Here is a 22,776-nt window from a genome sequence, read left to right as displayed (position 1 = left end):
TTTCAGGGTTCCACGCAGTTTGGACAGGGAGTTCAAAAAGTGTAACCTTAGTCTTAGCCAGCAGGGGGAGGTGTCGCATTAGTTGTCTGAACAACGCTGGATGGCCGCATCTTCTCGCGTTTGCGCGTCTCCTCTCGCGATATTTGGGCCGACATTTCGTGTAGTGGCTGCCTGCGGAAAGAAGACCACATAAGAAAAAGAGACCCCGTTCATGAGTTAAACCTCAGTGTGTTTGTTCACAGATTTCTCGGTAAGAAACCAGCGGCGGCACTTCGCCCAGTGACGCACTCAAACCGAGAGCTGAGCGCTAGAGGAACTAGTTAAACACCTTTGCCCGCTGCTTCACTCTGACACACAAAGCGAGGTTCACGAGCAGCTAGGTGGCTAATGGGGCGTTAGCCTGCTCGGGTAGTAATGCTGTGCTAAATTATCTCAGTTTAACCATGTAGCTGTGAGTGTTACGGTGTCACCGTCGACCATCCATGTTTGATATTTATATTGTCTTACAATTGTTTGTTGAAAATGTTCAGGCAAGTTTGTTAAAATTCTGTTTTCTCCGAAGCTACAATTGGCGAGCTAGCTGAGTCCAACACATTCTTCGAGATTTGACATATGTTCAGTTGAATTTAGCAACTGTTCTTGGTCTTTCCTCGCATTGAATTGGTACAATGATTGTTTGAGTGTGACCCGGGAACCGCTGTGTTTGCAATCGAATTCTGGGGTTTCGGGCTTTGTTGCGGCCCCTGCACATCATCCGGCGACATCACACCCCCCACAACGTCATCGTCTATTATCATGAAGACTCCTGGTTAAAGATGAATGACACCTGTCTTTGAAAGTTTTTCAGGGTTTCATTCAGAAAAATACGACGCGAATCAGGAAGCAGTTTGAGAAACGTAGTTTGTAGTTGAAAGTAATTTCCCCCCATCATTTCCTTAAGATAGATCTTTACCCAAATGTTTCCAAACTGGTGTCACTGTTGCATGGCTGGGCTTTAAAATGGCTATTGCAGTCTGTGGCAACTGTCTAAAGCAAGAAAAAAATAATTTTGATCCTATGTCTGTGCTACAATTAAGTCAGCTCAAACAGCTGAGTGCAAGTAGGTAGGCTTTTTTTTACTTTCTGGTGAAAAAGAGAAACTGCAGAGATCTAATTATGTAACACCAAAATTGCCAACACTCTTGAATGAGTAGAGCAAGTGAACATTTCCTTTTTTGATGAATTTGGAACTGTAATCCAATCTTCTGTTTGATTTTTGTGTCTGGATCACAGTGCAGGATGTGCATGCATCTCAGTGGATTTCTGACTTTTCAGACTGTTTGCTCCTGATAATCACTTTAGATTATCCTTGTTTAGGTTGGTTTATCCTTGTCATAAGAGTAGTTTTATATTTGCGTTTGAGTAATGTCGTCTCGGCACAGTATTCCACTCATTGTTTTGAGATTGATGACATTTGGACAGTTATGCATTCAATGTCAAAGACGGGAAAACTCTTAAGTTGTCTTTTGCTTTTTATTTGTGAATGTACTGTATTAAATTTATTTCTGGTTTTCTGGCTGTGGATTTTCCTCAGTCTCTGTTTGTGAGAGCAAACTGCAGTTTCACTGAGACCTTTGGATACTCTGACTTTGGATACTGACTTTATTAGCTGTTGTGGTTTCCTGTCCTAAGTTTTCATCCTCTGCTGCTGTTGATGCTTCACACAAGTGTATTGCAGGTTGGCACTCAGGTGATGTCCAGAATGGATGTGCTGAATGAAAACCCATTGGAGTGTTGAATAAATTGCCATTCATACGTCAGTATCAGTGTTTTCTGTCCATGCTGTGGTTGGGTTTTGCACTACTGTCAGTGATGACGTTGACAGGTATCATGTTGCAAGGTCTGTTGAAATTCAGGTATTCAGAACCTTGATGTGTTGTCTGGTTGTCCAGGATTGAAGTTGATTGAAGTCGAGTCCACCAGTGGATACTATCTTGGAATCCATCCATATGTGTTTATGTAAAGGATGAGTTTGTATCAGTGTTGCTCTTGTTGCTTTGCATTTCTCTTCCGTTTGCTTTCCCTTCTGAACAGCTGCTATCCTCTTTGGTGCTGATGTTGCTTTGGTTTACATAATGCTAACTATGCTCTGGTTGATGTAATGCTAATATTGCTCTGGTTTACATAATGCTGATTTTGCTCTGGTTTACATGTACTTGAAATTGCTTTTGTTTAAATGTTGGATGATTCCCCACTTGCTTTGTTGACATGTTTCTGCTGTTGCTATTGTTGATATGATTGCTACCCTTTGTTGACAATGTACTTGAGATTTTCTGGTTGACATGTCACTCATGTAGTGGTGTTCTGCATCAAGTTGTTGAAATACTTTTGACAAATTAAGTGCTGCTTGAGGAGGTTGTGGTTTGTTCATTGCCAGATGGTGTTTGCGGATGGTGTTGGTTTTGTCTGTATTTTCCTACTGGAGTCAAGTAGTTATTTGGTGTACAATGCCAGCATTGGTCGTGATGGGTTTAGGTTTTAATATGGTTGTTCCCCTGCTACGCTGCTGGTTTTGTAAGTCTCTTGTGGTCGTTTGTTTTTGTGATTGTGTTGCGGTTAAAGAAAAATAATTCAGGTAGTAACACTGAAATTATACACGATACCTGATACCATATTCATATCCACCTCTTTGATTCTTGAGTCTTAATCAGATCCCTTCACTTACTGTGATAAAGCACCGTCCAACAAAATACCAACATATCAGACACAGGAATTTAGTATACAATTGTCTGTTCTGTAAAAGGATACATTCAAATGAGATGTCTTGAACAGGAATGTTTGCTTTCTTACTTTTTCACCAGGTTTCAGTGTTCTACAGAAATCATCAGTCTGGTATACAGTGAATCAATTCACACAGCTTAGTTGCCTTGGTGAGTTACAAGTTGCATGAGACTTTTGAAGGTTTACTGTTGCACGAAATGTTTCAAACTCAGCCAAAAATATTAGCAATATCTTTGCAATGCATGGTAGAAAGAGTAATGGATATTTATATTGACTTGTAAGTTTCACAATTCAATTTATATGGACTTGCCTGTTGCAAAACTTTTGGAAATTGGAGTTTTAGATGATATTCTGACAAAGCACAAGTTTCTTTAGATTCTTAATTTTCAGCTAAATACATTTGGCTTGATATTTTATGGGTATGCTTAATATAAAGCACAAAAACCTACAGCTCTGCAGAAACCCAAACAAATTTGGCTCAAATAATTACTGTTTTTTTTAGGTTAGACACCAATCATAATTCCTGAGTAGTCATGATGACCACCTATTGTGCATGGTTACATTCGAAAAAGGAAATTGATACAGTCGAGCAGACTCATTAATAATTGATATCAGGAGATGATACATGACTCAGTCAGTTTTTCATTGTATATAATTGGTTTATTTAAATTGCTTTACATAATGCCATATGGTTGAAAAGAGAAAATCCAATGCATCAGTGCCGTATCAGCTATGACAATCTAATGACTTGAAGGTGTTTTGTTTCTGTGGAAAGTCTGTTGTTCCTTTCTATGATGTTAGCTTTCTGTGTAAATATTATTCTGTTATTATCAGTGCCATTCTTTCATGCTATTCTGTTTATTTCTGTTTATACACTAATTCTCATGTTTGTTTTTATTGGGGTCAAACAATTAGGTGCTGCGTCAAGTTAGTCCCGCTTATTGAAAGCTACCAATGGCTAGTTTTATTTAAAGGTTTTTGCCTTTTTTCAACAAATGTTGCTGATTTCAACCCAAACCCTTTTCAAACACCACTGGTTTCCAAATGTCAGAATTTAAAGTCAGTTGCACAAACTTGAAAACTCGCTCTCTGGATATTTTAATGTAAGGAGCTATTACCTCATAACCTGAGTTGAATCTTAGATTCTCAGTAAAACATCTGGAAACCATTGGTCTCCCACTTTCTGCTCTTAATCTGACAGTAGTGTTGCTTTCTCCCCAGGTTATAGGGCTGTTGTTTAGCAGTCAGGATGGCAGTAGTCATCAGGCTGCAGGGTCTGCCCATAGTGGCTGGCACCATGGACATCAGACACTTCTTCTCTGGCCTCACCATCCCTGACGGGGGAGTGCACATCGTAGGGGGTGAACATGGTGAGGCGTTCATCGTCTTTGCCACTGATGAGGATGCTCGGCTGGGGATGATGCGTACAGGCGGGTCAATTAAGGGATCAAAAGTTTCGCTGTTGCTTAGTAGTAAGACAGAAATGCAGAACATGATCGAGCTAAGCCGTCGCAGGTTTGAGGCTGGTGCAGGTGCTGTTGAAACCGCTACACCTTCAACAGGAAATGTTAATCGACAAGCAGGTGCAGCCCCTATACCCACAGTACAGCCAGGGGCAGGCGGGAGAAGTGGAAACCATGGGAACCAAGGATTTAGTAATGCCTCCACCACAGTAACAGCAGCAAGCTCAACACAGGAGCCACCAAGCATCAAAGCAGTAGCCAGCTTGGCCAGTGTAGTGCCTTGTTTCCCCAACAGTTATAGCTCCACTCCCACGATCACCACAGCTCTGGCATCACTCGCTGCAGGCCCCCCACCCATCCCCCCACTTCCTAGTATGCCCTCCATGCCGCCCATGCCCACATTGCCCAACATTCCAGTTCCTCCTCCAGTTTCCCCCCTTCCCCCTCTTCCTACCCTCTCCCATATGTCCCAAGGACCTCCAGTGCCTCCTATGTCGCACCTTCCCCACATGTCTTCCCTGCCTCCCTTTAATCCCTCCCTTCCACCCCCAGCGGGACTGGGTTCTGGCCTCCCTCTTGGAACTCCCAACCATATGCTGTTTAATCCTCTCTCTCCTCTAGCCTCACTTGGCCTTCAAGCCCATATGAAGGCAGCTGCTGCTGCTGCTGCAGCCACTGGAGTAGGTGCAGCCAGTCCAGATGAGTTATTTGTCCTCTTGCAGAATCTCCCATTCTCCTGCTCAGAGATTGAGGTCAGGGAATTCTTTCGGGGTCTCAGTGTGGATGGAGTTCACCTGCTGAGGGATGGGCAGGGCAGGCCAACTGGTAGAGCTGTGGTTAAGTTCTTCTCACCCCAGGACAGTTTTGAAGCTGTGAAGAGAGGAGGTGGGATGATGGGCCAAAGGTTCATTGAGATCATCCCATCCTCTGAACGTCAGTGGGCCAGCCTCGGCGACAGTATGGTTGACCATGTTTCTCACAATATCAGCAAGTCAAATAACAGCTGTAATTTACAGGATCAGCAGCAACGCCGTGGTAATGTGGGATCTGGAGGCAGGGATCAGAGAGGAAGGTCACGATCTCCTCACCGGCAGGAGTTCTCTGTCTACCTGAAAGGCCTTCCCTATGAGGTTGACAAAAAACAGATAAAAGAGTTCTTTAAGAATTTGGCCATTGTGGAGGACAGCGTTTACATTGCCTATGGACCCAATGGGCGAGCCACAGGAGAGGGCTTCCTCGAGTTCAAAACAGAACAGGATTATAAGACTGCTCTAGGTGCTCACATGCAATACATGGGCACCCGCTTTATCCAGGTCCACCCAATCACTCGAAAGGGAATGCATGAAAAAATTGACACCATCCGCAAACGCGAATCGGCCCAGGGTGATGGCAAGAATCTGGATGGCTTGAAAGCTCCAAGGAACTGTGCCCATATCACCAATATTCCTTACAATATTTCTAAGAAGGATGTACGTGCCTTCTTGGAGGGTGTGGGGCTTTATGAGGAAACCCTTAAGGTTCTGACAGATAGCCATGGTAACGGTTTAGGGCAAGCTATTTTCCAGCTGCGTACTGAGGATGATGCCCGCAAAGCTGAAAGATTGCACCGCCAAAAGCTCAATGGCCGCGATGCATTTGTCCACTTGGTAACCTTTGAGCAAATGAAGGAAATTGAGAGAAATCCTCCTCCTCAAAACAAGAGGGGCCAGCGCAACCAGAATCAGCAGAACCAAAATCAGAATCCGCACCAGCAAAATCAGCCCAGTCCCCAGCAGCCCCAGATCAATCCATTTGCTGGGATTAGTGGGGAAGAATTTAACTTTCTCAGAAACACCATGGGGAATCTCAACAGTGCCCCATTTGTGACTCCATTTTCTGCCCCAGGGAATGGGCTGGCAGGCCCTCCCCCTCTGCCTCCTATGGCAGCAGGGCTGGGGGATGTGAGTCTGGGTGTGGCGCCTCCACTCGTTGCTGGTCTTCCTGGAGCTCCTATCCTGGAGCCACCGGGCTTTCGACCCATCGCTGGGGGAGGAGCTCCATTCAGTCAAGATGGGCTTAGAGGGCTAGTGCCTTTTGACAATGCTAACAGAAAAGCGGCTGGAGGAGGACAGAACAGAGGGGGAGGAGCTAACAGCAACCAAAACCGTCCAGGTGGAGGAGCTACTGGTGGACAGCAAGTGTTCACTCCAGCAACTGACGGTCTCCGTAACCAGCCAGCCCCAGGAGGATCCAACAATCCCAATAGTCAACGTGTTGCTGCTGGACCAACAATTGTAAAACTCCAGAACATGCCCTTCACTGTAACAGTGGATGAGATCATGGACTTCTTTTATGGCTACCAAGTACTGCCAGGCTCAGTCTGCCTGCAGTTCAGTGAGAAAGGCCTGCCAACTGGTGAGGCAATGGTGGCCTTCCAGAACCACGAGGAGGCTTCTGCCGCTGTCATGGACCTCAATGACCGACCTATTGGAGCTCGTAAGGTCAAGATCAGCCTGGGCTAACGCCCTGCTCAAAAAGAAAGAGAAGCAGAAGAAAAAAAACTTTCTGTAGATAAATCATGTTGCATCTACCTGGATCAACTTTGTTCGTAAAAGCCAACATAAAACATACCCGATTTGGGGCTTCAAACTTAACTGTTGTGTGTAGATAGTAACAGGTAAGACTCACCCCTGCAGTTTGTCCAGTGGGAACACTTTGATCCAGACTTTGTTTTTCCCTGCAGATCCTCCACTGATACTCATAGCACAATCTAATGATGATAGCAGGATTTTGGTCTTTTCTATCCTGAGCTGCTGTGGTTTAAATCATGCTCTGTTGCCATGGTAAAAAAAAATATGACAAAAATCCACTGTATGTTACATGATTAAATGTTTGTGCTCTGTTGCTATGGTAACGTCTTTACATGCTCTGTTGCTATCAATGGTAAAACACGCTGTAGATTAAAATCAATGGAATGTTGGTGCTCTGTTGCTATGGTCTTTGCATACTGTTGCTGTGATAAAATGATGATAATTAAGCTGTGCTGTGAACAAATGCTTAGGTTCAGTTGCTCTGGTGATATGTTGACATGCTGCATTGCTGTAGTAAAATTATACATAAATCTCTGTCATTGTAAAAGGCTAAGATTCTGTTGCTTTGGTATCATGAACATTTCTGTTTTGCTGTGCTCAGTGGATGTGGGATCGAAGGATTGTTTACTTGTTTTAATTTAGAAATAACTTGGGATATTTTTCTTCTGTCATACTTTTCTGATGTTGCTGTGTTTCAGCAATGCCATCTTGTCACTACCAAGTATTCACAGTACATGCTCAGTAGTTGTTTGGACTCGAGAGCATTGATGTGAGTTCTTGCTTTTTCTTTAGTTTGGTAACTTTGTGTTGTATGTATGCTTGATACTGTTTTGGATGTTTCCAAACTTAAAGCACATTTTTTTTGTTCCTTTTGTCAATGTCACCTAATGTGTATGATCATGATACCATACATTATGTGGAGTTTCCTTTGCTTTGGTTAATAAAAAGGATATTCCTGATGTACTAACGCTCACCTGCGATCAGCTCCTTCTGATTGTCTTCTCTTTCCTGTCGTATGTTAGAAAGTTATTGGATTTATGGCTTAATTTTTTTAGTTATTAGGTGACTGGGGTTTTTCAGCTGGTTTGGTGTCATTTGGAATACAGAACAGCACGTAGACATTTTCAATTTATTATGAGAACTAACTGCGGTTTGTCTCATGTAACTTTTGCTTAGCAAACATCAGTATGAAACCATATCCGTTAGCATTTAGCAGAAGTACTCTCCCTCTCACACTTGGCTGGCCCCTTTTCCATGCATTCTCAAGTCTAGCACTACGGCATTGTACTGGAGTACTGCCCACCAACATACAATCACTAGTGGGGAATCAATTCAATAAATGAGGTGTGCCCATCTCAGCTTGACTTGCCCTTTTCCAGCTTGTTAGTGAAAGCTGGTTTCCAGTTGCCCATTTAAAAAGCTTCATTAGTCCAAAAAAAAATTTTTTTTTCTTTGCCATGTGTTTGACATGGATGTCTTATTTTTTTCTGGGTATTAGCTGAAGATGGGAACTAGGGCTGTCAGTTTTTATCCAAAATGTGTTATTATTTTGAATGTGAGATTTAAATTTCATGTTCAAACTGTAAATACCTGCTCTAAATGCAGATGTTGCCATCTCATAAATGCATTTTAAGCAGTACCGCATTGACTCCATTGACGGCATCTTTAAGATGAACCAAATGCCCACTTTTAACCTAACCAGGGTTTTTGCTAAACTGGGTAACGGGCACTGTGCCCTCCTCCTTCTCTTGTATACCCTACCAAAATGTTGATTGACTGTTGGATTGGACTATTAATTAATAATGCGTTTTTTGAAGTTAGAAGATCTGCACACATTCATTATTGTACACTTTTATCACAGAATGTTATACGTTTTCTCTCTTCCCTTTAAGGTAAATGCAAGAAGACACACGTTTCACCCTTAGGGAGCCTTAAATTCCTCAGTTTTTTTTTACCTAAAATTCTCAAAATACCCACATCCCCTTACGCAACAATGAATTAATTTGTAAATAAGTAATGGAAGTGAGACCGTGGTCACAGACACAAATTCAGGATATTGTGATGTAAAGCAAATTAAATCGAGGGTATACCCTCAAATGATGAAAGATTAAAATCCTTAGGAGGATTTAATGAAACCTGTTAACCTATACCAAAAAAAGGAGAGGTACAGATTAAAAATAACACCGTAGTAATTTCTTTTTAATGAGTACATGCACTGTAAAAAGAAAAAGTTGAGATAATAAAAATATATATATATATTTAAAATTTTGTGTTGGCAAAATAATATTAGTTGGTGGAACTTTTTTAAAAATTAAGCTTTAGTTGGGCTGTAAACTCATACATTGACTGCAGTAAGTTGCCTTGAAATGTTGAGTTTTCTCAACTGTTTCTTTTTTTACAGTGTGTCATCTTACATACAGTTTTCTCGTATGGAACGTTGTTAGCAGAAATAGTTTTGTCTGAAGTGGAAACACTTTCAGGAAATGTTTACCTCCAAACAAGACCACAAGTGCTAAAGTATGTGTGTGTGTGTGAGGCCTTAATAAAGTGCACTGAAACATTGTCTAGATAAATGATTGTTGGTAAATGATTGTGCTTGCGTTGTAGTGTGTAGAAAGAAAGAACCATCCTAACAACAGCCTTGGCTTGATGGCACACTTGGATGTAAGTGAACTGTTAAGTTTGTGGAGCACTTATTGCTGAGTGACACCACACTGTATATCATTCACCTGCTGAGGCCTTCCACTGATCACTAGACAGACAGAAAACAAGACTTACAGGTGAGTGACAGACATAAACCACTCAGAATATGTTAAAAATTACAAAAATGTTGTCTGTAAGTGTTCACACACAGCTTGCAGATGGCTAATTATAACAGTAGCTTCATATAGATGTAAATGAGTGGATTGTTGTGTGAATCTAATAGTTCCTGGCTTATACGTGGTAACGGCAGCATGTATATGTATGGTAGTTGGAAAATGATAGTCGATAGAGAACATTTACAGTGTGTAAATGTATTTTTATGGTCATTTCTAAATGGAACATGGCAGCGTGGATATGTTTGACATGGAGATGGTAGCATTTCATAGTAGATCGTGGCCTGTAATGTTTACGTATTAGGTATAGAACATTGTAGGACACATGGTGACATGGAAATGGTAGAATTTAGTTGATGATTTCCAGAGGCTTCTCTCCGATTGCAGTTGTGTATAAATATTAGATTACATGTGTAGGTAGTGGTGTTGATGGTCTGCACTGATATGCTAAGTGATGGCCACATGATTACGGGTGTATTGTTGGACTGTAAACATCTGGCCTCGATATGGTACATCAGGTGTCAGCCTGATAATGGCCCATCGATAATACATAGACATAAATATGATTGTAGGGGTCTTTAGATGGACTTGTAGTTTATGCTTGCTTTAGATGTAGCATGTTAGTGGCATATAGGTATTATATAGATTTCACAATGCTACAGAATAGCTTGGAAATAAATCTAGGTATGAAACAATAGAATGTGCTGCACAGATACAGCAGTCTGCTTGTAATTTGCATACACGATTACGATTCAAACAAGTGGAAGATGGTTTCTAGGGGGACTGGTGCATTATATTGTCACAGACATAACCCAAAGATGATCAATATAATTTGATAGGTGGATGCATTTAGATGATGCCTTTCACTCAGGTGGTTCCACAGTGGCTGCTGGATGGTGGAATCAAGGGGCTAGAGCAGTAATGTGTGTCGTTTGAACTGTCATTCTCCTCTGAGAGGTGTTGTTTCTGACATTGGATGAGGATGAAGATGCTGCTGATACCAGAGAAGTTAGACAGGAGGTGTGTGTGTGTATGTGTGTGTGATACAGGATTCCACATGACCCTGTTTGTTGACCTCTTTTCTTTCTCATATTTGTATATTCTTATGTTTGTTTTTCCTGAAATATTTCTCACTGGTGATGAGATACTCTGCAGCATTACATCAGAAACATTAAACTTTCCTGTTCTCTATGAGGAAGCGTGGCTCATGCTGTGTTCACTTTATTCCGATTCCCCTCCTCTGCTACTGTTCCTGTTCCTCCGTTATTCTTCTGATGTACTCTCCATGACAAAGGAACAAACGACACCGAGGTTTGTTTTGTTCAAACTCAGTGTGTTTACTTAAGTGTCCAAACACTGCTGGTGGACACTAGACTATTACCTCTACTGCCTCACTTGTACTTTTCAAAGCAGCTGTGGATTTTAGTTATTTATCAGAACACCCATGCATCACTGATTGTGTTAAATTAATACTTTTGAATTGGGAATCTGCCTTTTTAATTTACTTTTTGGATTCAAACTAGATAGTTCACTACGTAAATAAAAGAACAGAAATATCATAGATTTATCAATGTCTTTTGGAATAACTATTTGTCTCGATAGGTTTTCCCTTTTTTTTTATTTGCAGAGTAGTTTGCAGTGAGTCTCAGAGTAATTTCTGTTATAGCCACTGCTCAGTTACACTTGTATCCTGCTTATATTAATTATCAGAATTACGTTATAATATTAAAGTGTACTTTTATTTCAAAATAAAAAAAGGTGAAGCACCTTTTAAAAGCTGTTTGATATGGTCAGTCCTGCTGTAAGAAGCGTTGCTTCATCTACTCTTGGCTAAACTAGTTGTTGTGGTGGTGCTTTTATTTTGAAGGAAACCGGCCAGCACCCTTACTTTTTCTTACCCAGAGGGCGTGACTGACAGTCATCTGGCCCAATGGGAGCGCGGCTTTGCAACCTTTTGTCCAATCAGAGCGTAGCTTGTCTTTGTGGCCGCTCCCTCTGCTGGAAGAGACAAACGGCAGTTTCCTTCCTCGGTGAAAGCGAGATTAAACGTTTCGTCTGTTTTCAAATCTCTGTAGTGACTCTGACGGAGAGTTTTCAGGAAGTCAGGTGTGGAAAAGTGACGTTTCCTGTCTCAGACTGTGTAGTTGTCCTCCGCCTGGCTTCTGTGGTTTTGAAAGGGGATACAACACAACGGCTTTGATAAGGTGATTCATAAAAGTTTATTTTATTATGATTAATATTATTTTCTGACAATGAGTGTGTGTGTGTGGGGTGTGTGGGGTGTGCGTGCGTGTGTGTGTGTGTGGTTTGCGCGCGCGCACTCTTGTCTTTCTATGCTTGTGTGGACCACCGCCTGGCAAAACACCTTTTTTGTGGGGACATTTTTCCTCGTGGGGACATTGTGCCCGGTCCCGAACTTGGTCCCCACAATGTGATAAAGACATGTAGATGTTTACGTACGTGTGTACGTGTGTGAGAGAGTAATGTTGGTAAATTGGTGATATACAGTTTCAGTTTCTCGTGTTGCGTTCAGGTGTTACTCCATTCATATTGACATGGATACGGAGACGCTAGTTATCGCCATTTGTGCAAAGTCACCGGACATTATCTAAGTTTTTCAGCAGAGAGCTCGGTTTATGGTGAGATATATGATATGGACATTGGTTGTGGTTAACCGAGTACTTTGACTCTGTACCTTCATGGTATGGCACATAAATGCAGCCTTGTCCTCTGTACATATTCACTTTTCAGTAATTGCATTATTTCATGCACACATCCTTATTTGTCTATAGTTGCGGGATATGTTTATCATATTTTTACAGTTAAGTCATTGGACTAGACCACCAGGGGTCTCAAATTCAAATGATCTGGTGGCCACCTCTGATCATGAAGGGCTGATGAAGTGGAAAAAGTTTCATTATTTCATAGAATTTAAAAATAAAAGTGTTTGTTTTTGTTCTATAAAAAGGTTACAATAAAAACGTATTCATAATGAAAAATAAATATGTAAATAGTTAAACTGACAGAGATAATATTTATCATAACTTCATATTAAGTGGATCAAATTGATTGGTGGGCAGCAAGTTTGAATTTCTGAGTAGACAATATGACCAACAAGCTTTTCACGATCAATCGAATCAAAGCAATACATTAAAATAATTTTTGTAAATTTGTGTAAAACCAGTTATAACTGTGGTTTTAGAAAACAACACTTGTTTTATAGAGAAGCATTTGACACATCAGTGGTCAGACATTCAACGCATTATTGTTATTGAATTATTACAGATGCCCAACTCTATTTTATTTTAATATTTTATTACTATTCCGTTTATTCTGTCGATTAGGCCTGAACAAATTGGGCAAAAAACATAGTTGAGATTTATTTTTACAGATTTAGCGATTTATTTGTTGATCTGTTGAAGCTTTTAAAGGCAATATTCAGTTGAATATTCACCATTATACAGTAGTTTGAAAAAGTGATGAAGCATTACCACATTAAACTGTCGAAAATACTGACTAAACTTGTTCTTGTACATATATGTCCCTAGGTGTAGCAGTAAAACATGGTCCATAGTTTATGTGCCTGATGCTGCTGTAACAGCACACTAAGCTTTCTTACTGATCCCAGTTTACTCAGGGCATTTACACTTAAAGCTTCTTATTCTACACACGTGGATTTAACCACCACCGACATTATGAGCTGCAGCCACCTGACATTTTGAACCCTATTTGCTGCTAAATAAACATGCTGGCCTTTATATCCTTAATGTGTGAAATCTAGGACTGAATTAAAGTACAAATATCAAATTTAATTTCAACTACTTTTGCAGGAAATTAACTTTAAGTTGCTTTATAGCTTATGTCGAAATGAGGTTTGAGATGGCATTGTCGGTTAATTCAGTATCTGTTAAAACGTTATTTGCATGTGGTAAATACATACATTTGCATATGATACATTTATGTGGTCATACCGTTTTATCTCAGCTACTGCCACACTGCGTCGCCAAGTAACTCGAACTGTGATGTCCCTTGAGACTTGCAGATGTGGCTGTGGTTTGTGTTTGTTGCTGTTGTTGAGACAGTTCGTATTCAAATCAGTATTGGAACATTACATGAATCTCTGTTGCTGTCTGCACAGTCTGAATACTGTTTGTGACCAGAACACGTCATCTCGCTGATTTAAGCAGCTTTTTGTTTTTAAAAACAAGTCTGTTGTGTGTATGAAATAAACAAACAAAATGTACTCGAAGCATTAAGTGGATATTAACATTTGTGTTTTTATTCAAACATCTGTCAGCAGCATTACATCATTTCCTGTTTCCCACCCACATTCTTGGAAAACAGGATGTGTAGTGAACATGTTTCTGTTAATTGCACACATTATATACTATTACAGTTCGTACAAATTGGAATTTAAGTGATGAAAATACTTTGAGATAACTGAACTTTGTCTGCAGGAGGCTTTATCCATTTATAGAGCCAATTATATAAAACAGTATTGGAGACAGTGGCTGCCTGTTGTGTTTCATTTCCTGTTTTTAAAACCGGGTCAAACTATCTTTATTTAGTCACATGATCACAAAAAATTACATTAACTTTAATTGTGTATTTATTTAGGTTAAAATCTGTTGTGAGGCTGAAGCTACCCTCCTGAACTTGGATCCAAAATGTCTGAATCATAATCTGGATTTTCCTCTCTCTCCACCTCAGATGGCGGACTGTGTCTCAAAGGTGGAGCTGAGCATCTGCTGCGCTAACTTGCTGGATAAAGATGTCGGATCTAAATCTGATCCTCTGTGTGTGCTGCTGCAGAACACAGGAGGAGACGTCTGGACTGAGGTAACCTGGAAAGTCACACTACAGGATTTGTGCGCCTGGACTCTTGATCTTACTTTTGTTTTTATCTGATATTCAAAGAAAATCAAATTTCTCTCTTTCAGCTGGGCAGAACTGAGCGGTTGAACAACACCTCCAGTCCGTCCTTCAGTGAACGCCTCAGAGTGGACTATCACTTTGAGACGGTTCAGAATCTGAAGCTAGCAGTCTACGACATTGACAACTCCTCCTCTAGCCTCACTGACGATGACTACCTGGGAGGAACCGAGATAACTCTGGGACAGGTATGCACCACACTGGACTCGGTTTACATAGTTGGTGTTGTGAAAAGTTTCAGATGTAATCTGTCATGACAGAAATGTTCAAAATCAGTCAAATGAAATACTGATGGATGGTTGATAGCTTTGCTGAAATTCTGGCATTGTCAGAAATTTTGGACCAAAGTTTTCTCATCTTAATTATGAAGTATTTGCTGGCTGCTGTAGTATTTTATAAATACCGTTTCACATTAAATGTGTTGATGTGCCAAAGAAAGGCAGCCTCTGAGGTCCAACCTTAAACATCATAAAATTATTTCTTTGTGGAAAAACTTAACTTGGAAATCTGGTTTGGCTGCAATTCCATACATTTCTTTGACTGATCATAAGAAGAGATATGAGGATTTCTGAGGTCTGCAGAATGATATTATGGTCATACTGCTCTCTGCTGGGCAAATAGTGCAATCACCTGTCACTCTGTCAATGAGTCAATAATTACTATACAGTATAGAGCAGTGTTTTTCGACCTTTTTTGAGCCAAGGGACATTTTTTTCATTGAAAAAATCACGAGGCACACCACCAAACAAAAATGTTTAAAAAATGATACTCTGTAGCCTATATTAACAATTTATTTTAGTAATTAATATCAAAGTGTCTTGAATATTTATATCCATATTATTTGCAGATAATTAATGATTTGCTTTCAAAAAATTTTTTTAGACCAATTAGGTGAAATTGGATAATTTCCCACGGCACATCTGACGATCTCTCACGACACACTGGTTGAAAAACACTGGTATAGAGCTATAAAGCTTCCGAAAATGTGCACCATTGTTGTTTCAAGCTTCAAGAGGTCACTGTGCACTTTAAATTCAAGAAAATCAAGCCATGTGTCATAGAACCTGAATATATCTGATCCTTAAAATACCCCCAGGTGCTTTTTCACATCCTAAACTTTCTGACGAGCATTCCCTCATTCTGCTCTGGAGAACACTTATAAAAACATGTAAATCAAACAAGACATTTAAGTTAATTGGCGTCTGTAAGTTGGCATTTTCAGATTGACTTCCTTTGTCAAATAAAATAAAGGTTTTATAAAGCTCGTAGTGTGTCTCTAATTACAATAAGGCTTTTTTATCGTAGTCCAATATGCTTTCACACCAGTAACAACCTTAACTGCTGACTGGGAAGATGAATGCCAACTTCAGTTGTGTGATTTACGACAATATGTGAAATGAAATGATCAACTCTACAAGCGTTGCCTGTGGGTCCCTATCACTCCGTCTTCTACGCTTACTTTAAGTGTGTTTCATAGCAGTGTTTTTTGGTGATCCAGTAAAATGCTCTTTATCAGCCTGACTTTGTTTTGGCATTCTGGCTCACAATAGGTATCCACCACCTTCACTTTATATGGAAACATGATAACAGTGAAACGATGAGTTATCTGACATATTGCCTTGTACTGTATAGTAGCGTTGCATGATGAAAACTGTATGATGTCAGCTACGAGAGCTCCACATGATGCTTGAATAACATTTTTGCCCCCTGCAACTACAGCATTGATGCAGAGTGTGAGTCTGCTGTCATGGATACGACTGAATAAAAAACCCTCTGTGTGTGTGTGTTTCAGATCGTTTCCAGCAAAACTCTGACCAGACCTCTGCAGCTGAAGAAAGGCAAACCTGCAGGGAAAGGAACCATCACTGTGCGTAGTCTCTGTGTGTGTTTGTCTTTTAATTTATAAGCAACTTATTATTATTATTATTATTACCAAGGTAAGACATCTGTCTGCCTGTCTGTCTATAGGTCTCAGCAGAGGAGATTAAAGACAACAGAGCAATTGAGTTGGAGCTGGAGGCTAAAAACCTTGACAAAAAGGTAATTCTTCTTCTCGACATCCTCATCAAACAACTTTCCTTTGTCTTTCTTAACCTTCGTCTTTATTATCACATCCATCATGTGTTACACTAGCTCCTACAGTGATTTTGCCTCACCTTTTTATGTAACCCTGGTTACAGAAACCAGATTGATGCCTTGACATGTGTATTTCATGTCTTTCAGGATACATTTGGTAAGTCTGATCCATTCCTGGAGTTTTTCAGACAAGGAGATGATGGAAAGTGGCAGCTGGTTCACAGAACAGAGGTACACCCATACAGTGGACACACACATTGTCTGTAAATATTATATACTCCTTGTATACTTTTGCAAGTTATTAGCACACAATGTTGTTTCTGTCGGTTACTCTGCTGGAAATCCACTCTAGCTAATACTGGTTATTATATACAGTATGCAGGTTTAAAGGATATATGTGTATAAGTCTCCTTTTCACAAGTTCATACAGTGATAGTTTTCTCCTTTAACTTTAACACAACACACAGTGGGGGGAGAGAAAGATGTCATAATGTGACCAACCTATAATATACCGGCATTCAAGATTCAGGATTCTTTCTTTATTTTTATATATTTCCAGCACCAGTAACATGTTGATCAAGTCATGACACTGTTAATAAATGAGTGAATGTGTGTTTTTAGGTGGTGAAGAACAATCTGAATCCCACTTGGAAAAAGTTCAGTATTCCTCTGCAGACGTTGTGCCGCAGTGACCTTGAAAGACCAGTGAAGGTGTTCATTTATTCATTTATTCATTTTAATTAAACATTTTTGTATTTATCTTGAACAGCATTGTTAGGAAAGAGTACAATAAAACAGAAAAATAAGACAAATCATCATCAAAAGAGTATGTTAAATAATCTCCCACCATAATTCAAAACAATAGATGTGTAGGAGTAGGAGCAGGAAGAAGCACAATGTTTACGTCCCACCCCTTCATCTACAGTTACACACACACACACACACACACACCATAATACAAAATTGGAGCTACTTAATTACCTCAAAAAACAACCCTTCCAAACACTTATCATTTGTTAATCCAGCATCAACAACAAAATACTTATAATTGTATTTAAACTGTACTTTGTGCTTTGATTGACGTCCATATCGCAGAGTGTTGGCCCACACACTGAAGTACACATTTGTGGTTAAAACAAGCAAATCAGAACCCACCTGCCGTGTTAATAACCACCCACACCTTCATCAATGATTCTCCTCCTCCCTCAGGTGGATTGCTCTGACTATGATAGCGACGGGTCTCATGACCTGATTGGTTCTTTCGTCACTAAAGTCTCTGAGCTGCAGAAAGGTGCACATGGATCACCAGTAAGTTCACCAATCCTAAGATGTCCAAAGTCTCTCGGTAGGCCGTTCAGGCTCAATTTAAAGTGTATGATGTGTTGTTGTCCAGGCGACATTTGACTGCATCCACCCCGACAAACAGAAGAAGAAGAAGAGCTACAAGAACTCCGGAGTCGTCTCTGTGAAGAACTGCAAGGTAGAGACTTGATTACCCAGAATTTCTAGGAGTTGCTGCTTTGTAGTAAGATGTTGTCATTTTTTAATACACATAAATGTACGAGTGAGTGAATGCTTTCATTTACTCTGTGTCTTTATGTTTTTGTGCGTGTTTTTCTTTTAGCTGTTGACTCAGTACACGTTCCTGGACTATGTGATGGGGGGCTGCCAGATCAACTTCACTGTACGTATGCCTATCAGTGAACACACATGCACATATTTTAAATCATAATCATCCCAAATAATCGACAAATCACTCTCAAGTTTACGTGATGCACATGTGAGCAGAAAGTAAAATATTTTTGCTTCTTTGGAAAATGTGATCTTGATCCCCTTTTACTATGAGACTTATCTGCCATTAATAATCTGTTAATCAAGTGATGCAATAAATGTCCACATTTATTAACATGTGAACAATCTGGCTGAGTTTGTTGGAGAGAACTGATAAATAAATGGATGTTTTATACTGTAGGTCGGGATTGACTTCACTGGCTCGAATGGTGATCCTCGCTCGAAAAACTCTCTTCACTACTTGAGTCCAGATGGGCTGAACCAGTACCTGAGTGCTCTGTGGTCTGTGGGTCAGGTGGTCCAGGACTATGACACGTGAGTAGACACAATAAATAAATAAAGGTCCTGTGAGTAATATTAAGGAGGGTTTATTAACCGAAATTGAATATATGCAGGTGTTTGCACAAGTGTTTAATCACCTTAGGATAAAACATTTGAATAAGGCCACTATAGTTACCTGACTTATTTGGAAAAGAGGGGTGAGCATGTTTTACAGGTTAACCATCAGTTGTCACACATGGAACTGTGATTTTGGACTTCAATCTGTAGAGGGCAGCATTTTACCTCTGAGTGTAAAGCCTGCCAGAACCTGTGTGAAGAAGGATGAAGTCACTAAATCTTTCACACTGGAGACCCAACACCATATTATGTCAGGAATGTACCTGAAAATAAAGAATTTAGGATTTAAACTGTATAAACCTAAACCTAAGTCAAACCCTGACATCCACCATCCTACACCTCGAAGACCACATCCTACACCCTAATTCCTTCATGCAAATAGACAGACAATCAAATCGAATAAGCGCCACCCTATTTTCAATTACATTTTTAAACTCAGATTTTATAGTTCATTGCATGAACATTGTTGTGTTTTTATTTTCATCACAGTAATAGTGGTTATTCTTGTGTTTCCTCTCTCAGTGATAAACTTTTCCCAGCCTTTGGTTTTGGAGCCAAACTTCCTCCAGATTACCAGGTCAGCTCTCTTACCAATGCTCTGATGTGTGAAATATAGTTTGTAGTTTTGTGATTTCATTGAACTTAATGCGGCTGTCTGATCTATTATTATTATGTTTTTTTTGCAGGTGGCACACCATGAGTTCGCTCTCAACTTCAACCCCACTAACCCATACTGCCAAGGTACACACATCTAAAATCACTCTATTTAAAACTTGTCACAGCTTTTGCTCAACACTTCATTAACCAGCACACTGTGTTTGTGTTAAAACACCACACTGTGGATAAAACCTGTGAAAGTATCACCTTTCTACATTTTGTTAAACGGATGGTTTAATACGGGTTTTGATGTACCTTTTACTTCTTATTGCACTTTCACAAAAAGCTTGAGCTATTTTCGTCTGATTAAATGCCAGCCTTTCTGCATTGGATTAAAATATGGCAAATTAAACATTGATCATTTTCCTTGTAAGTGGTTGTGACTTTGACAGACATTTCCATTTCTCACTATTTTGAACTGTGTTTCAGGTATTCAGGGAATAGTTGAGGCTTACAGGATGGTTTTACCTCAGCTCAGACTGTCTGGACCCACTAATTTCTCCCCCATTATCAACCACGTTGCCTCCATTGCCAGCGCTGCAGCGCAGGACAACAGCGCCTCAGTGAGGAAACGCATGCAAACACATACACAATAAATTATCTGAAATAAAACACAATCACCCTTTGACCTGTGTTTGTGTCTCTGTGCAGCAATACTTTGTCCTCCTCATCCTCACTGATGGTGAGATCACTGACCTTGACCAGACCCGAGATGCCATTGTGAGAGCGTCACGGCTGCCGCTGTCACTCATCATTGTGGGGGTGGGGCCGGCCGACTTTAAGGCCATGGAGCTTCTGGATGGTGACGACGGCAAGCTGAAGTCGACGGTGGGCGAGGTGGTCGCCAGAGACATTGTCCAGTTTGTCCCGTACAGACAGTTCAAAGATGTAAGTGTCTTTGTACGGTGACCTTGAGTGTCTTGAAAGGTGCCTTCAAATGTAATGCATTATTATTATTATTATTATTATTATTATTATAAGGCTCTGTCTGTGTTCTTCTCTATGGGATTATAACATGTCCTTTTCTGATGTGGATCCAGTGTAAGATTGGGGTGGCGGGGCACAAAATGTACATAGACACTTACATCCCATCTGTCTTTCTCCCTCTAGGCTCCCAAGACTGCTCTGGCTCAGTCTGTCCTCGCTGAGGTTCCCAACCAGCTGGTGTCGTATTTCAGAATGAGAGGCTTTGAACCACCTAAACCTAAACCTAAACCTAAAGAAGCCCCCAAATCTTAAACTCACAAAACCTGACCCAGTGCATCTCCTTACATTGCCAACTTTATTCCGAGCTTAGACTTTCACAAATCCTCTACCCTGTTCAGCCACAGTCCAAGTCAAGCATTCTGCAGTGATCAAGCTAGCATGATCTCAGCCAATCACAACATTCAGCTGTCAGACGATCAGTTTACTGGGGCCAAACTCCTCCGTTTCCTTGAAATTAGCCTGACAATCACTATATTCTCTTCTATGATAATATTATAGTATAGATTAGAAATGGATTTCCTCTGCTTCTTGTATGCTAACTATGCAACTAATCACAGAGCCGCACACAAGTTTCATCTGTCACCCATTTCAATTGTTGTTGCCATATTAAATAGTGTGGCCACTGAGGCCGCAATATAAACAATTGTTTTCATCAGTATTCATCACCATGTTGACGATATATATATATATATATATATATATATATACATGCACTACATGTGCAGCTCTAATTAGCTTTATTAATCAGGTATCAATACTTTGCACTTTGCTGTCGCACTAAATGCTGGAAAAATACTTTATTAACTGACTAATATTGTACACTCTGACATACTTTAGCTTTACCACCTATTGCCTTATTATAAACTTTACCGTAGCCTTACTGTAGACCAGGGGTCACCAACGTGGTGCCCGTGGGCACCTGGTAGCCCGCGGGCAGCCAATACGGTGCCCGCGGGCTCACTTCACTTCACCTCACTTGCATGTATCCGTATGATCTGTCAGTAAAATATCTTTGATATTGTTTATAAAAACTGGTAATCGTTAGGAGTAAGCACTGGAAGGAATGTGTATGCAGTTGAATGCATAATATTAATCATTTAAATTGTAAACAAACAAAAAAATATTATATGGTAGCCCTCCATATTATTTTTTACCCTTAAGGTAGCTCTCTGACTCAAAAAGGTTGGTGACCCCTGCTGTAGACTTTAATGTAGCCTGCATGTCGCTGCTCAGCTGCTTCAGTTTCAGATTTCTGGTCATAATGACAGTAAACAGAATTTAGTTAACCGGATTAATGTTTTTATTTAGCAATAACAATAACTTTTCAGTTAACTAAGTCATATCCTTTTGATCTTCTCACATGACCACTCAATTCAACACCGCCATTCCTTGTTGTTGGTCTCTGTCACCTTTTCAATGTATCTACACTCAAGGAAAAGTTGCTTAAGTTCCAGCGAAAACCAGACCAACCATGTTACACAATTCTGCCAGAGCGCACTTTTCAACCACTGAAAACATGGAACAGTGATAAAGGATCTGCTGATTAGAGACAGTGACATGATGCATTTAAAGGGATTGAAAGTGGACCACAAGTTCCAATTTTATTGAAATATTTTTTGTTATTTCATTTATTGTTTTGATGCAAAAAAACAGCAGATTCCATAGGTATATGTTTTATTTCTGTCAGTATGCCACCGTTTTTTGTTTGTTTGTTTTTTGTATCAATTGCAGAAACATATTTTACGTCAGTGTTCTGGTTTTACATGTTTGAATGTGTTAAAAAGAGCTCTATTTCAGCCCAAATCTGTGCAGCTTTCACTTTAGCCATGAAGAAAAATATCCAAAAATCATGATCTAATCTGATTTCAGCCAAATATTCTGTATCTGATGGTCGCGTGATGCTGTCAGGTCATTCAATAAAGACATTTTTATTTGCCAAATTTTCACACAAAGAAGGGATGATTGAAATCAATGCCATCCACAGTGCTCATCACTGGTTGATCAATAGAACTGAACTAATATGATCCCCAATCGCATGTCTACATGACTACAGATTGTTGCATTACAACAATAAAACCATTTTGGAATATATAAATAAAAAAGACGTGTTTGTATTTTGTTGTGTTGGTGAAAAAGAGTGAGTGTCGCTGCTGTGTGGTACAGTGAAATGTAAAGTACTATTTGAAAGTTAAATGAGACAGTTTGTGATTGAGAGAAGTAACCTCTGACTCCTAAACACACAAAGACAGATGCTGCAGTGGCAACTGATTGTGACATTAATGTCGCTGCCGTACAGCACTGGTCCTGACTAACCTGCTAACCTGC

General features: G+C 40.1%; 2 protein-coding genes across 2 annotated transcripts; both read left to right on the top strand.

Moving 5' to 3' along the window:
- The first annotated feature begins 153 nt into the window (after nucleotides 1-153).
- On the top strand, nucleotides 154-22,482 carry cpne1 (copine I). The gene is made up of 16 exons (XM_083892751.1): nucleotides 154-250; nucleotides 14,320-14,448; nucleotides 14,550-14,729; nucleotides 16,334-16,408; nucleotides 16,510-16,581; nucleotides 16,765-16,848; nucleotides 17,239-17,328; nucleotides 17,827-17,925; nucleotides 18,011-18,097; nucleotides 18,242-18,301; nucleotides 18,590-18,723; nucleotides 19,330-19,384; nucleotides 19,494-19,548; nucleotides 19,894-20,027; nucleotides 20,116-20,352; nucleotides 20,575-22,482. Exons 2-16 carry the CDS (start codon nucleotides 14,320-14,322, stop codon nucleotides 20,701-20,703), a joined length of 1,620 nt encoding a protein of 539 aa, XP_083748877.1. The 5' UTR covers nucleotides 154-250; the 3' UTR covers nucleotides 20,704-22,482.
- Nucleotides 4,010-6,724, top strand: rbm12 (RNA binding motif protein 12; the record flags this gene model as incomplete). Its single annotated transcript, XM_083892950.1, has 1 exon — nucleotides 4,010-6,724. One exon carries the CDS (start codon nucleotides 4,010-4,012, stop codon nucleotides 6,722-6,724), a length of 2,715 nt encoding a protein of 904 aa, XP_083749076.1.
- Nucleotides 22,483-22,776: the final 294 nt, after the last annotated feature.

Source organism: Microchirus variegatus, assembly GCF_963457635.1.
Source record: "Microchirus variegatus genome assembly, chromosome: 7".
NCBI lineage: Eukaryota > Metazoa > Chordata > Actinopteri > Pleuronectiformes > Soleidae > Microchirus > Microchirus variegatus.
This window is presented reverse-complemented; position numbering and strand designations above follow the sequence as displayed.

Coding starts and splice junctions, on each gene's coding strand:
- cpne1 (XM_083892751.1), top strand. CDS start 14,320: ATGGCGGACTGTGTCTCAAAGGTGGAGCTGAGCATCTGCTGCGCTAAC. Junction 17,329..17,826: donor ACCTTGAAAGACCAGTGAAG/GTGTTCATTTAT, acceptor CTCCTCCCTCAG/GTGGATTGCTCTGACTATGA. Junction 18,302..18,589: donor GCTGCCAGATCAACTTCACT/GTACGTATGCCT, acceptor TTTATACTGTAG/GTCGGGATTGACTTCACTGG.